Here is a 15,247-nt window from a genome sequence, read left to right as displayed (position 1 = left end):
TGTTCCGACAGACGTAACCAGCAGCGGTCAGCGGATGTTTAAGTGTCTGTATAATTAATCTTCATAGAATGCTTAACGACCTCATCTGTGTATGTTTGGTTGATGAATGTGTCATTCAGTCATGTAAATGCTCTTTTTAATGTGATTGTGCAACATCTTTTCATTGACTCATCATTTTTATCTGTCTAACCTTAGTCTAGACAACTAGCCACACACACAATCTGCTTCCTCCCTCTCACAGGCAAACCGACAAACACACACACTTCATAACTGTCATGTCTGATCTTTCTGTCTTCTCCTCCTCCTCCCCCCCTAGCTTGAGGATTTTATAATTCTCTCCGGAGGAAGAGCGTCGCATCTTGTAAAGGAGCCACAGGTCAGAAACTCTACTCCTCTCTCTTTCCTTCCCTTGTCACTGTGCAGACCGTCCCTGAGCTGCTGTCGGGCTTGCGTGCTTCAACACGAATGCTGCATGCTTCTCCGACCTCCTGCCCCCCACCTTCCTCCCGTAACCAGCTTGGGGCTTTGCTCTTTTTTTTTTATTTCATCCCCTCCTGCATGACCACACCTTGGGCAGTCAACCTTCGATTTGATTCAGCTTTGCTTTGTGCAGGGGGAAAAAAAAAACCTCAATCCTTTTTAGGGTTATCAACCATTTGGCTTCCCTGTGATTGTTGTATTTTGTTTTTTCAAGTTTTGATTCCGCTTGGAGGCAATCTGATGGGCCATGTTGTCTTGATTAGGCCTAATGATGCATGTAGTTTCTCAGCTGCAGCTATAATGCTTTGCAATGGTGCATTTTCCTACAACCTCTCCCTCCGTTTGGGAGGAATAAACCAGGCACGACAAGCCTGCCATTAGCTAGCTTTTAGCTAGCAAGAAATAGTCATTTACATCTATTTGCCACAGGCAACATTTCAATTGGCAGAAAGGACTGTTGTTGGCAAGAAATAAGAAGCCTTCTGTTGTTTTCCATGAAATCAAGGACCCATTATTTAAAGCAATGTTGTGCTATTTTACTTTAAAATAACAGCCTCAAAATCATTTTGATGGTACACTGACTTGCAATAGGGAGACTGGCAAACCGAGCGCTTGTTCCCCAAAACCTAGCCAAGTATTTTTGTGCCCTAAACCAGACCAGCTCTTAGCCATAAGCATCAACATGTCATAAACATCATTAATTTCCGACATGATTTGTAACTGTTGGGGAAGCCAGTGTTGCTGCCCGGTCTGTGTGTGCCCACACATACACCACTCCGCAGCATTGCGAGGGATGTCACCATCATCCCACCTCATCTGAGAACGTGCTCCCTTTTTGCTTCGTCACAACCCTCCAAGTCTGCCCTCCAAAGTCTGCGTTTTAATCCTGTGATACCCTCGCTGCTATCATTTCAACAGAATATTACTCTAAATATTACTCTCAACTGGCCTGCAAATGCCTACTTTTGGCAGCAAAAGTTTTGTTGCTATGAAAAATGACTAAATTAGTAACTGTTGCCATTTTTGACAAAAAAAACCCTCCGCTTGAATATGACCTATTATGCTCTTTATTTTGATACGTGGGCTTCCCTGCAGTAGTGACATGATTTACTGGCCCTGATGTTCATCCCGTGTCTGAAAAAACGACAACATTTCTGCTCGTCAGTAAGCCCCACCCCCTGAAAGCCCACTTTTTTTTAGGATTGGCCAACTTCTGACCGTTTACCGAGGGGCCACATCCCTACATTTCGTGGTCGTGCAGCGCCTGCAGCAGCGCCTGATGCAGTTGACCGTGAAAAGACGTCCGTCTATGAGCAGACACCAGCTGGAGAAAAGAGTAGGGAAAAAAAGCAAGAGTTACTGCGCTAATATGGTAAAGTTACATGTATATACGATATAGGAAAAAATAAGGAAAACCATAATTGGTAGGTTTAACGTGTAGCAGCAGTAACTTAAGGGATGCACTGCTTTGTCAAAGCTCCGTTGACCGATATCTGCTTCAGCATTATCAGCACTTCATTTTTTTAAAAAATCTCTCACTGTACCTCCTGCACTTCTTTTTTTTTTTTTTTTTTTTTTTTTTGCATAACTGTAGATTTCCATCTTATCAGCTGATCATGAGAAATCTGTTTAACCGTGAAGTTTTGGGCCTGACACGATGTTGTTTATCCCTCGCTGCTCTGCGAAGTAAGTGGAAATAAGTGTTTTGCCTCTGGTATGCCAAGTTTAGGAGGACACTCTGTTAGTGTTGTGGCAGCCTGTGGGTGATGGGGTGGGTTTTCACACACAACTCCAAAGGAGTTTTTTGTCTCTGCTGGCCAAAATTACCACCATGAAATCGGTGCCTGCTGAAGACAACTGAAAGAAAAGGAGAAAGAGAAAGGAGCGCTCCCGAGAGGCAGAAAGGAGAGGAGAAATATAAGGTTTTAACTGATGTTTACTGCTCGTTCACATGTCTCCTGACTGGTGGGAAACCCTTGTTACTATAATTTTAAAGACCATTTCTATTTAAACCGGGAAAATGTTTGCTATGTTAGCCAAATGAGGGGGGAATCTGAGATATTTTTATTTGACAGTTAATTTGAAAACCAGAGCCAGAGGTTTTTTTTTTTTCTACTCTGGGAGCTGAAGTCACCTGCCCTTGACTACTGTTTCAAAAAAACACTTCCACCAATGGGACTACCATTCACCAACTTGAGACCACAAGGCCTTCTGCTGGGCTTTTGCAGCTTCCCAAAATAGTCCCACATAATACGCCCCAAGGCCTGCTTGCTTGCCATCACAGTAGCCTCAAGGAAACTGCATCAAGTGAAGGGCTTTTCTGTGAATGGTGGCCTCCATGTGACCCCCACATGGATAACCAATTTTCATATTATATAAAGGACTTTTTTATAACAGATGAGCCGATTCGGAAGTATATTATTATTATTATCATGGTGAAAAGCACTGAGATACAGAAGCAGTGCCTTTATTGGCTCGAGGGGACAAACTGCTGTCAGACATGGTGACATAAGAGGTCCCTTTATAAATGAAGGAGCTTTTGTACATGATCCTCAATTAAAATGATCCTATCATTGCAGATGAAATAAAACTTTTTCCTCAAATTTAATTAAAATAAGTGCATGGTAATTATGCAAAACTACAAGGGCACATTGTGTGCCTAGAGGGGGAACACCATAGAAATCCTTGTTCCTTTAGACCGCTTACTTCACTTGCCTGTATGTTCATGCGGACGTTTTTCAGATCTTCCTCAGCCACGTGACTCGGGGAAAGGGCGTGTTGTTTTTAAAAAGCTTGCCATCGGCGAACTAAATATACTCTTTACTGGACCTGACCCCTCATTTGCCTTTGCTGTGGCCACTTAGGTTGACATGCTAGCTCAGCAGTGGCCCTACAACTAGTAATTATATAGGAGGGCTTTCATTTTACATCCCCCGGTATAGTGTTGCATTCACACAAGCTCCATTCCTCAGTTTAGATGTTTAGGTTGTCATTGACGGTTTACCTACATTTGAAATCTATTAACTGCTTCTCAATACATCCAGAAATAGTTCTTTTCCAGCTGGTTGCACATCAGAAAAGAGTCCCTGTCATCATTCAGTCTTTTAAATGATGTGAATTAATGTGGATGTAGTAAATCATGATGTTAATCCTTAATCTGGCTTTTTAGAAGTTGAACGTTTCCTCCCATCTGTCATCAAGTGAGCGTTCCGAGGGTAATGAACGATGGCTGGTGCATCCTCTGATGCAGGACCTGGTTTTCTCTTTACGACCAGTTGTCCAGTGGAGATTATGCCACTAGGTTTAAACTGACCTTTATGCAAACATGATGATGTGGCCTCGACGCAGTGGCTTCGCTCTTCACAACTGACAACAATCAAACCCAGATGGTTTGGACACGGGCCTGAGCGGCAGAGCGGTCGAACACATAAGACTCTTCATGAAAGCGAAAGGAAAAACTGAATATTGTTGGGTGTCCACTTCACTTTTAGCTCACTTGAAATGTAGTTTCAATAATCACATGGGAGTATGATTGTCAGCTGGAGTTGCACTGACGTTTGCTTAGCCTCCTCTCGAATGTCAAAAACGGTTCATCAGCCTGTGGGGACACACAAGCCAAAACTGCTGCAGCTGGCTGTATTTTAAGATGAGCTCTGAGTCTAAAAAGAGGGATTTGATGCCCACAGTTAACATCCCCATGTACACGATGGCGTGCAAGAGCCTCTTCCACATTTATAGCCAAAATCCATTAATCTGTAAATCTGTCCCCAACGGTGTGTGTCATCCAGTGAGTATTTAGTTTCAAACGACATCTCTTATTTCACTTCACCACACCGACCTTGTTCTAAGCAACTTGTAACACATCTGGAGAATATACGGCTCACTATTTAGCCACTTGAACTGAAAACCTGAACTTCTCTATTAACCTGAGCTCTGCCCATCCAAAACTGTCCAAATGTGCAGATCAGTGGGACCGGACATTAAATAGACTTAAACCTACCAGACTAGTACAAAATCTGTCTGATACTATGGAGCCCCGCTGGGGTCAGCTGAGGGGGGAAAAGGGAGCCATGTGTAAATCTGTACACTGTTTACAAATCAGTGAGCAAGGTTTGTACACCAAGCTATTAGATTTATAATCCAGCTGCAGGAACATGTGCACTCCGTGAAGCGATGTGACTTTTCTACTCATGTGGATGGTGTAGGTCATTATTATAGGCCGGGTAGTTTTATGACGGTAACACTCGTCTGTCAAAAAAAAAAAAGCCTTTATTCCCTTCTACATATTAAACTTCATAATATTAATTCTACTCGATTAACAATGTCTACTGAAAAAGCGAGTCAATACCTTTTTCCCTCCTGCACACTAGACCCAGGCCTCACCTCTCACCTCACCTCAAGTAGAAGATTTCCAGTAGAGGAGAGCATGTCTGACAGGGACGGACTCTGTTAGCAGAATTAGCGCAATGTCTAAAAAGTCATAAATTTCATATTCAGACTTATAAGCCTTAAAATGTCTAAATTTTGAACTGTCTTCTAGTCTTAAATTTTGATTGGTCTAAAAAGAAAGTGTTTACAATTTAAAAAGTTGCTTGTATGTAGAAATAACCTCCCTGCCTCACATGAAATGTGTTTGAGGTTCATGTCCAGGCTTCAAAATAAGTCTCATGGTAACAGCCCGTGTCACTTTCCTCTGGAACTTCCTATGGAAATAATGAACACATAACAATTTAGCAATTTTCCCTTCTTATCTTTGTGCTGAGACGACCGTGAAATGGTCTTGACTTTATCCTGGTAAAACCTGCGGGAACCCTGGCGAAGGACAAAATAGAGTTAAAACCTGTTTCTGGACTGTTTCAGGTACCAAAGCTCTTTTTATTCCATTGTAATAGAAACTCCTAAATCTTGCTGGCAATGCCTTGTAAAAATCATATGATTGTATTTTAATTAAATTAATAAAAAGGTGAGAAAGGAGATTGTATGGGAGTTCCGCAGGCATTTTTACTTCACATTTATCAGAAATCCTTTTCGGACAGTGGCCTGCCTATTCACCTGAGCCTAACTGCATGCATAAAACTCAAACATGCATCATTTCCTACCTACCATTAAAAAACAAACAAACAAACAAACAAAAAAAACACGCATCCAGCACTGCCTCAACAACCAAATTATAATTACATTACTTTCTGTTATGACATCAAACTATATGACAGGTTCAGTACACAACCTTCACCAGCAGCTTATCATAAGCACCATAGCACACAGCTGGCGGGTGCTACATTGATGATGTCAGCAGCAGTCACATGACTAAAAATGTTTTGGTTTTTACTGGAGAGGGTTTGGACCTGAGGGACATCTGATATGGACTGCTGAACCATTTGTGTCCATTTTTATGATATTTGTGGGTTACTCGACTTGGACCGCCACAGGGCAGGCTAATTTCCTGGTAATTGATGATTGAACATAGTGCTGAGTTAACTCTTTCCGTTGGAGGTGAGAGTGGCAACTTGGAAGGAGCAGTTGCTATTTTCAACATCTCAGAGCGAAGTTACTGTGCAGCACAGTGTGGAAATTTCATACTGAAAAGCCAAAAGAGACATTCTTTCCACATAATGCAGTACTTAAAACTAATTTCCCATTACACTGTCTATGCTTGGTTATAGCAATAGACTGTCCGGAAAGAGAAAAAATGAGCCGCAGCTTCTTGGCATGCTGCAGCAAAAGGAAGAAGAGCATCTCTGTGCATTGATGCTGATGATGAGTGAGTACACAGAAGAAAGAGCCAGCGAGGGGAAAGAAGTGAGGGGATGGAGTTGTTGGCAGGCACTGAATGTCCAACTCACTCACATCAGCCTCCACCACTCCTGCTCTACTCTCTGCTCGCAGGATGTGAAGCTTCTTGTCCGCATACTCGGCATTGAAATGGAGCGGCAAGTGGTGAAGCGCTGTCTTGTCCTCTGTGACGAGTCGTCTTTGAGAATGATTGGGGAATTGGATGATGATTGAGTCAGATCAGCTTGCTTTAGTTAGCACAGTTCAAGGGATCAATCCTTAGAACTCTCACACAGACAGTGAGCTGATCACCACTGATGATAACACTTGTACTGTGGATGACTACCACATTCCACCGTACTTCAATTAGTGCAAAATATCCCTTTTTAGTAGTAGAATGTCATCTTCTGATTCTTCCTGTAATATTTCCTTTCCTGTGGGCTTGTCAGGTGTCAGTCATTGCTACCACACACACCATCTGCACCTGAGGGTAACTTTAAGGTCCTCATGTCACGTCTGCCCCCCCCCCCCCCCCGCAAGTATATCTGCTATCACCACAAACTAAATCAAATGTCTGTCAAACCGAGGGCCAAACCTGTCACACTTTATTCTCATGAATTTGACAGCTGAAGTAGCGTGTGTGTAATGATGTGACTAAAGGTTTAATAGCTCAGATGCTGGCCGTTTCCTCATGCACCGACTCTTTATGTGTGGAATATGCATTAGTGAAGGGTTCCTGCTGAGTAACATGAAGGGGGGGCTACCTGTCTGAAATACAGACTCCTTCCACTTGAGATTTATGTACCTCCAGGAAGTGAGGCCTCAGGTGAGTTGATCTAAACTGACCATGAGATACAAGGAGCAAGTCTGACACTGTTCGAGAAATTACACTACCCGCTCCTGTCAGGAGTTTTGTTGCAAATTATCTGTTGGTCACCACAAAGGTTTTAAAACATCAGTCACATGTCTCATGATCACTGGATTCGTCTTGACCACAGTTTCTGTTTGCTAGCCCATTGCTGTGTCACCCCTTTACACAGCCTGGGACGCTGCAGCACTTTTTAGGCCCTGCTGTATGCAGAGACTGAATGAGCGGACAGAATGCTCTGCTGGCTCTGGAGCTTGACCGAGCCGAATCAACATCTGTTTAAAAGGGACTCTACATTTGCATGGATCAAGCCTACATTGTTTTGATTCCGTGTAAACAAGCAAGTGTTATTTTTGGAGTTATAACAGTATTCTGCTAGTGGCTTTTGACTTTCTTGACACTGACGGGCTTTTACGCAGCATGAGCTACGAATCGTTTTTATCAGCATTCACTAATTTCTATGTTGAATGTAGACATACAGCTAGACCCCAGAAGCAAGTGCTGTGTGGCAGGTAACAAAACGTCCCTTTTGATAGGCATTTTTCAGAAATTAGTACTCTGGGTATCAATAAATATTTAGCTGCCCCCCCCCCCCCCCTTATGTGGCTGAGTAATTTGCCATTATGACTAACTGAAGAAGGGCTGAAAAATTAATTGAACCTCAAACAAAATCCTCAAATTATTATTTTAAACGAAGAGAGCGGAGATATTGTATTTTAAAGTCTCAGGAAGACTCAGCAAAAATCCATGTTTCAGTGTTTTTTCAATTAAAATGTGAAGAATAGCACAATTATTATTCCCTCTAATATTGTAAATTGTATTGCTATATCAGCCTAAATAATCACAATTAGTTTGTGGAAGTGGTTCAGCCCTAGAGTGAGTCAGAATGAAATGATTAGCACCGCCCCAATGCCGTATTTGTATTAAATGAAGACTTAAATCATTTTTAGATGTCTTTTTTCCTCGAGAAAAAACACACACTCACTTCAGGTCCTTCATGCACATTCACAGTTCACATGCACAGATAGGCAGAGCTCCAGTTTCCCCTTTGCTGTCCTCAGTAGGCATCCTGCCAAAATCTGTGTCCAGTTAACAGTGCAGTGCTGGGAACCCCGAGGCCCCAAGCAGGTGTCAACCTCCCCATGCAGCCAAAGGAGCTGAGATGGGAACACAAAGAGCTCAAAGAGACCTGCCAGCATGGTAACCATCTTAAATATCCCAGGCCACTATGGTGACTCTCCTAAATCTCTCTGCAGCATAGGGTAGCTGCCAGTCTGCTCTTTCTGCTACTGTAACACTCAACTCTCAAAGGGCTTTAACGCTTTTTTAAAGCTTCGCCCTAAATGGCCTCACGCTGACTGGCGAGATTGATGGAGGTCATCAGGATTGGATGGTTAGAGGGATGAGTCGAGTTTGAAGCTCTTATTTATGGCATGCCCCATTAGAGGAGTTTTTCCGGGGGGGAGAAGAGTGAAATTTTGAATGCGGGCTGAGTATTGTTATCTCAGCAAGTCACATCGTGCCCCTTCTGTCCGTGTCTTTTTGCTGCTGCTGTTGTCGGACTGTTTTATGGATGTTCTTTACAGAATGCTTCCAGATCTTTTGGTCTTTGGTGATCTCTGAAAATGGCGTCTTGGCTCATGGCTCGCCCCACAGCTAAGCTGTCCTGGCATTTAGATTGGCAAGACTGTAAAAGAACTGGATGAGAAGTGATGCCTTTCTCTCTCCTTCATTCTCTCTCCTTTCTTCTGTGTCCATTGTTGACTACTCTGCAGTGATAATGTGGAAGGGAAGGGATGGGATGGGATGGGATGGGGGGGGCACTAGCCTCATCTTCAGTAAACAATAGGTCATTGTGCATGTGACCCCTCTTTAGTCGATGAGTCTGTGTGGCTGAAACTGCGGTGGAATTCCATCTTTGCCAGATTTCGTTGCTGGAAGTCCCAGTGAGAGGAGGATCACACCTCAGGCCATTTGTTCTCATTTACAGCTAAATCAATAATCAATTAACGCCCCCTCCCTTTCGCAATCAGTGATGACCCTGATTGTCTATACATGCTGTGACATATGATGACCCCCCCAAACATGTGACTAATTACTAACCTATATTCCAGTGCAGAGAGCCCCGGTACTGCAACCAGGTCATGAACACATGGTTGAGGATGATTTATTTGTTCAGTGGAGTTACAAATTGCTCCATTAATACTTCTGAAGGGAGGGCAAATGACTTGATATGCACTCTGATGACCATCCTCTTCTTTTTAATTTCATTCTCAGTTTCTTTGAGTGAACACATTTCAGTCGCTAGCATATTGATGGGACATTCTGAGACTTGTTCCTGTGAGTCATGAGTGAAAATGTTTTGCAACTTCAACCTTCGTCTCAGAGGACATCCGATAACCTCTTATCCCCTCCTTCCCTCGCATGACCGCCCCCATTTTATGGATGTGTGCTGCGGGTACATTTGAAGGTGTTGCTGAAAACCAGAATAACCTGCTTTTGTTTGGATCGTTTTACTCTCTCAGTGGAGCGAAGTGCACGCAGGTACCTGACCAGCTAGACGCACCTACTTACTATAACAAGGCTCTCTCTCAGTGCAACGTACTTATGTGGCTCCATCAGCAATTTGAAGTCCTTTCTGATGTTAAATGAGGGGGGGGGGGGGGATCCACTTCCAGAATGCTCGTCACATGACTGGATCGAGAGAGAGGAAGCAGTTTGAGCTTTACAATTGAATTATGTCAGTTAATCAGGTTCTTTGGGCTTAATGCCATTTCAGCCTTGATCATATTTAGAAGGTAATCAGCCTTCCATCCACGTCAGAATGAATTTAACTGTCATGAAACCTGACCTGAAGATTATTTTTTATGCGGTCTGCGTGGCAGTAAATTTGGCATTTACACTGCATGTATTACAAGCAGGATTGAGAACAGATTTAGAGATTTATTTTAATATTTTTACTTAAGCTTTAAAGCTTCCTCCAGCTTTTCAGCTGACCTAAAACAGGCGGCTTGGAATATGATTTTTTTTTTTTTCCAACTGTAAGATAGTAAAGGCTTTAGATAAAAACCAGTCAGTGATTAAAGCATGAAATGGCATTAGTTACACTAACTGAAGCACTGCATTCCTCCAGTGGACCTTTCAAGACAAAACATACACAAGAACTCTGACTTTTCTAGTTAAGTGTATCATAATGATTATTTGAAGACATTTCTGGCCTAGTGTAAGATAATATTCTCTGGAAAATGATTTTTTTTTTTCCTTTTTAGTTAAACCCCTTATTTTTCTAACTGAACAGAATTGAGACCATACAAGGACAAAGAAACGCCTCTTTGAATAGTAGAAGTTAAGATTTTTATTTACAACAACCACATTAACCTCCTGAGTTGGGTCTGCATCATTTGAAGGCTTAATGGTATCCAGCAGCAGCCTAGTGGAAGCTTATCAGCCTCATCCTGAAATGAATGCAGCAGGAGGGAGCTGTTAAGAAGCAAGAAGGTCACCGTAGTCTGCAAATTGCCAAATGAATGCTGCCACCATCGTGGTCATTGTCGCCGTCATCGCACGCAGGAGGACGCGCCCGTCACTGCGCCTCAACTATTGTGTTGCACAGGATAACACTTTTTTTTTTTAATAAAAGGGGGATTTTCTTAAGCCTGAGGTGTTAAGTAATTGTGTAACACACATACCAACATAGTGACACGCCAGATGCATCTCTGTATTCTTTTGTGTGTGTGTGATACAAACAGGGGTGTGTTTTCCGACACTTTCGGTTGTGCTAGCTGAGGATCTCATCACATGGCGCTTCCCTCCTTCACTGTCCATCTTTCCGCCCCCCCCCCCGTCCTGAAACACACCTCCACAGCTGTTGTTTTTTTTTTTTCTTAAAAAAAAAACTTGTTTGTAATATTGCCATATTTGCCAAAGCATTCAAGACTTGTGCACTTGACATAAAGGTAGAGTTGCAAGAGTTTGGCGTTGAATTAATGATTGACTGGTGATTCATAAACATGTACTAGGTGCTAAAAACTTGACAAACAGGAAAAATCGGAAATGAAAATTATAATAATCCTCAGGAAACACACTTGAAGCAGGGTGCTTTTGTTTTTTTTAATTCTTCACCTTATTTGATGAGAAATATCAAATCGTCTTTTACAATATGAGATGTTTTAATCCATCTCTGCTCACTGCTTTTCTTCAAACACACGTGACATGCCGCACTCGCATGTATATTAATAGTGTGAATCACTCCTGTCAGATTTCAATTTGAGAGTTTCACTTTAACAGAAGTGGACGTAAAGGTTGTTCCTGTTTTTTTTATGTACACCGCGTGATAAGATCAGCCTCGAGGAACACTCTCATTTCAAATATGTGAAATAGACACGCATCAGGTTTTGGCTTCACTTCACTCTTATGCGTCTTGCAGAGGAAACTTCACAGTTCCGAAGTTGCCTGAGTCTAACATGGGATTTGGCGTGCTGGGAGTGTTTCTGGGGCTGCTGTTAGAGGTCTCCACCCATGGACCCCACGCTGTGCCTCGGACCTCCTGGAGACACCAAGGTCAGTTCCAGTTACACGAGATTAAAGTAACATAACACCCCCTTGGAGATGTTGCGTTCACTCGATACGCTGCTGCACTTTAATAACTGGTCATTGAATTTATAAATGGTGGTTTAACTTTGACATTAAAAACATGAATGATTTCAACTGTCATTTTGGAGGCTGTAAATTGTGGCGCTGGTAACTGGCTTTTACTCAGAGTTGCTCTTGATATTTTGTTGTCTTAATTGATATTAAATGGGGTGGACAAAATGTTACATACAACTATCAGAAAAACAAAGTTTAGTTCAACATCACAAAAACATAACTGAACATAAATCCGCTCCTCTCTGACACAACACTAAATCTTTCGAGTCCTCTTTAAGGAGAGAGTCATTATGGGGCTGTTGTGTTATCGTCCGTTAAAGTGGCTCTAAGACTTTGGCTGATCAGTGTTTGATTTCAAGTTACCAAGAGTATCGTTGATTATTAAACTAAAAGTTTTAGATTTGTCTTGGTAACTTTATTTGGATTCATTTTGGTATTGTGTAAGTTTTGTTATCAAGATTTGCTTTGCACTTCCTTATACTTCTGTGCCCATTTTATGAGTTGAATTCGGACAAATGTTAAAATTTTCTGGTCGCTAGAAACCAACCCATGCTGATTTTAAATGGAAGAGTTTGAGTCATGGACGCTCAGTACACAGACTGTTTAATACTACAATATATACTATACGAAGGGTTTGGGTAAACCACCACGATGTTTTGCACTCTCAAAATACACGTGTTTCAGACATCAGGTAATAATCATGAGTATGCACTTCATGCAGAGAGCACCAGTAGATGATGCAGTTGGCTCCACACTGCTGAAAGCATGAGCGCAGCGCAGACCACCCCAGACTGTTGTTGGAGACATCAGATAACAGTGTGTATTTGGCGCACCTGTTCTCAGAGTCCCTGGGACAACAAGCAGAGACTCATATGGTCTGAGTCCCAAGACGGACTTCCTTGTTCGTATGAGTGGCTTAACAGATGCTGGCATCCAAAGTTTACAACTCAATTGCAGTGTTGAGCCACTGAAACAAACTAGTAATACATCGCAGCTCTTTGGACTCTGTCAGGGTTCACAATAGATTAATCAACAACACCCGCTGTCTAAATTTACCACACCAATCGCTTCCTCTGTCTCACCACAGCTTCGTCTCAAGTCAGAGGTCTGAAGTTGTGCTGACAGAAATAGCTCCAGTAACCCAGTCGCTGCGTGAGAACCAGCACAGCTCGAACAAAGTGGCGTTCTTCTCTCACGGTGCCACAGTCAGTCAGTCAGTGAGAGGTTTCACTTTCATCATTGTGGTGTTTATGTCTGGGCACCTGCAACCTGAACCCGCTTGCACCTGGCACAACCAGTGCCAGCCAAACTTTCCAAACCCAGCATTGCCATCAGTCAGTCAGAGGCCATCACGCACGCTAATGCATGTACGTATAGGAACATATCACAGTGCAGGCTTGAGGCTTCCACATGAATTCTGTTTTGGTTTTGAATTATCAGTCATTCTACTGTCACTTTTTGATATTTATTCATTACATTCAATAATTTCAAGACGCTTACATTTTTGGTGCAACTTGAATGAACAAGAGCTTTAAGCAACGCATCCAAAGAAAACGCTGTAAAGCAAGGCAATTAATTGCAATATATACCAATAGTATGATGAAACAGTAGCCTTGTAGTGGGTGCAGTCGCCTTGAGATGTAAACCGTGTCTGATTTATACATTATCTGGTTATGAAGTTGTAATGACAGAGTAATCAATTAACTTTCACAAAACAGGAATCAGTGTGGTCTCTGTCCTGCGGAAGAATTTGACACGCAAAGGCCAATATTCACTTCCCTTTTATCTCTACTGCTTTCTGCGTATGGATAGAAATGCTCCACTATTGTCAACAGGGTTTGTCACCAAATTTGTCAGCCTTTGGTTCAGGAGTTGGTGGAGCTTTTTTTTCGTCTCTCTCCCTCTCTCTGTGAAAAGCATCTGGAAGCAGTTGAAGTGAATAATATATAATAACAATATGATAAATAACTGATATCACCATCAACCCATTTCACATCCATTTGAAATGATTATCGGGGAGTTAGATTTTGTTGATCACCATCCAAACCTCATTTCTGATGCTGTTGTAATCAGATTCTTTATTCGTGTGTTCAGATTTAGATCTGATGGAGTTTTCAGAGCCAGGAATCTTCAACTACTCCACGTTGCTGCTCAGTGAGAAAAGGGATGCGCTGTACGTGGGAGCCAGGGAGGCCATCTTTGAGCTCAGCAAGAAGAACGTGACCGTCAGGAACAACCAGGTATCAAGAACCAACTGAGAATTGATCAAAAGCAGGGGGGAAAGAAGATTTAAAAGTTGAGATTCTGATTACCGTGTCAACATTTAAAGGTTGAGTGGAGAGTTGCAGAAACCCCCATGATGATGTGCACCCTTAAAGGCAAATCACAAGAGGTGAGCGGACGTCTGTTTTATCTGCCAAACCTCCTGTTTCTATGGTTATGTCTGAATAGTCTGCATAAAGTCTAGTCTGCATGTTAATTTGTTTCTCTTCTTGCTGTCCAGAGGGATTGTCTGAATTACATTCGGGTCGTCCAGGTGGTAGACGATGAGCGGCTTTATGTCTGCGGAACACACGCTTTTCAACCACAGTGTGATTATTTGGTGGGTTACTGCTCAACCTCTCCTGGAATATAAACAGCACGCTGCACGGATTAACCTGTCTTGATTAACCTAATTAAAACAAAAATGTCTCTTCTAACAGAATCTCGCTGACTTTTCATTGGGGGGTCGACCTGAAGACGGCAGAGGGAAGTGCTCCTTCGATCCCTCTCAAAGCTTTACCACCGTCATGGTTGGTGAGTTCACAAGAGGCTTTTTTTTATTTCAGAAATGGAAATTGTAATAATCCACAATAATCTCTTGCTCTTTGGAGACATATTGCTGAACAATGACATGCTGTGTGTGTGCGTGCGTGTGTGTGTGTGTGTGTGTGTGTGTGTGTGTGTGTTTTTGTCTGTGTCCTATCAGACGGAGAGCTGTACTCAGGGACAGCTTATAACTTCCTAGGTAGTGAACCGATTATTTCTAGATACTCTCCATCCCAGAGTCTTCTGAGGACAGAGTACTCCACATCATGGCTCAATGGTGGGTTTGATGAAGTGTGTCTGCATTTTAGGATTTTTGCTCCCAGGAATTTTGCACAATAGCACCTTTTTATGAGCAGAAATGCAACAAGGTTAAGAAAATAAAGAGATCCTCGTCCTCTATCCACCAGAGCATCTCTCTTTACATTTCTCACAGAGCCCAGTTTTGTTTTTGCTGACGTGATCAGGGAAGGGAAAAACCGAGCAGATGGTGAGGATGACAAAATCTACTACTTCTTCACCGAGGTGTCTGTGGAGTATGAGTTCTTTGGCAAGCTGCTCATTCCCAGGGTGGCACGCGTCTGTAAGGTCAGCACATGATATTTACCATCTGTACATCCCAGCAGCCTCTTCCTGTTGTCTTTGTGTGCATTTCCCCTTTTCTCCTGTGTCTTG

At 42.5% G+C, this 15,247-nt stretch overlaps 1 protein-coding gene across 4 annotated transcripts in view; it reads left to right on the top strand.

Annotated features, from left to right (window-relative positions):
- Window positions 1-15,247, top strand: part of sema4d (sema domain, immunoglobulin domain (Ig), transmembrane domain (TM) and short cytoplasmic domain, (semaphorin) 4D) — a 36,550-nt gene that overhangs the window by 16,182 nt on the left and 5,121 nt on the right. For 2 of the 4 annotated variants that reach the window (XM_086186717.1, XM_086186718.1), the window contains exons 3-10: window positions 317-376; window positions 11,547-11,680; window positions 13,862-14,007; window positions 14,097-14,159; window positions 14,271-14,369; window positions 14,470-14,563; window positions 14,736-14,852; window positions 15,009-15,160. In XM_086186717.1, coding sequence (XP_086042843.1) covers window positions 11,584-11,680; window positions 13,862-14,007; window positions 14,097-14,159; window positions 14,271-14,369; window positions 14,470-14,563; window positions 14,736-14,852; window positions 15,009-15,160 — 768 coding nt within the window. In that variant the 5' untranslated portion in view covers window positions 317-376; window positions 11,547-11,583. The remainder of the gene's footprint in view (window positions 1-316; window positions 377-11,546; window positions 11,681-13,861; window positions 14,008-14,096; window positions 14,160-14,270; window positions 14,370-14,469; window positions 14,564-14,735; window positions 14,853-15,008; window positions 15,161-15,247) is intronic. The other 2 variants (XM_086186715.1, XM_086186716.1) reach the window with 1 other exon arrangement.

The sequence above is a fragment of the Aulostomus chinensis genome, chromosome 19 (assembly GCF_037954235.1).
Source record: "Aulostomus chinensis isolate RoL2024-O1b breed Wild chromosome 19, RoL_Achi_v1.0, whole genome shotgun sequence".
NCBI classification, from domain to species: Eukaryota; Metazoa; Chordata; class Actinopteri; order Syngnathiformes; family Aulostomidae; genus Aulostomus; species Aulostomus chinensis.
The sequence above is the reverse complement of the archived record's forward strand: the minus strand, read 5'-3'. Positions and strand labels throughout refer to the sequence as shown.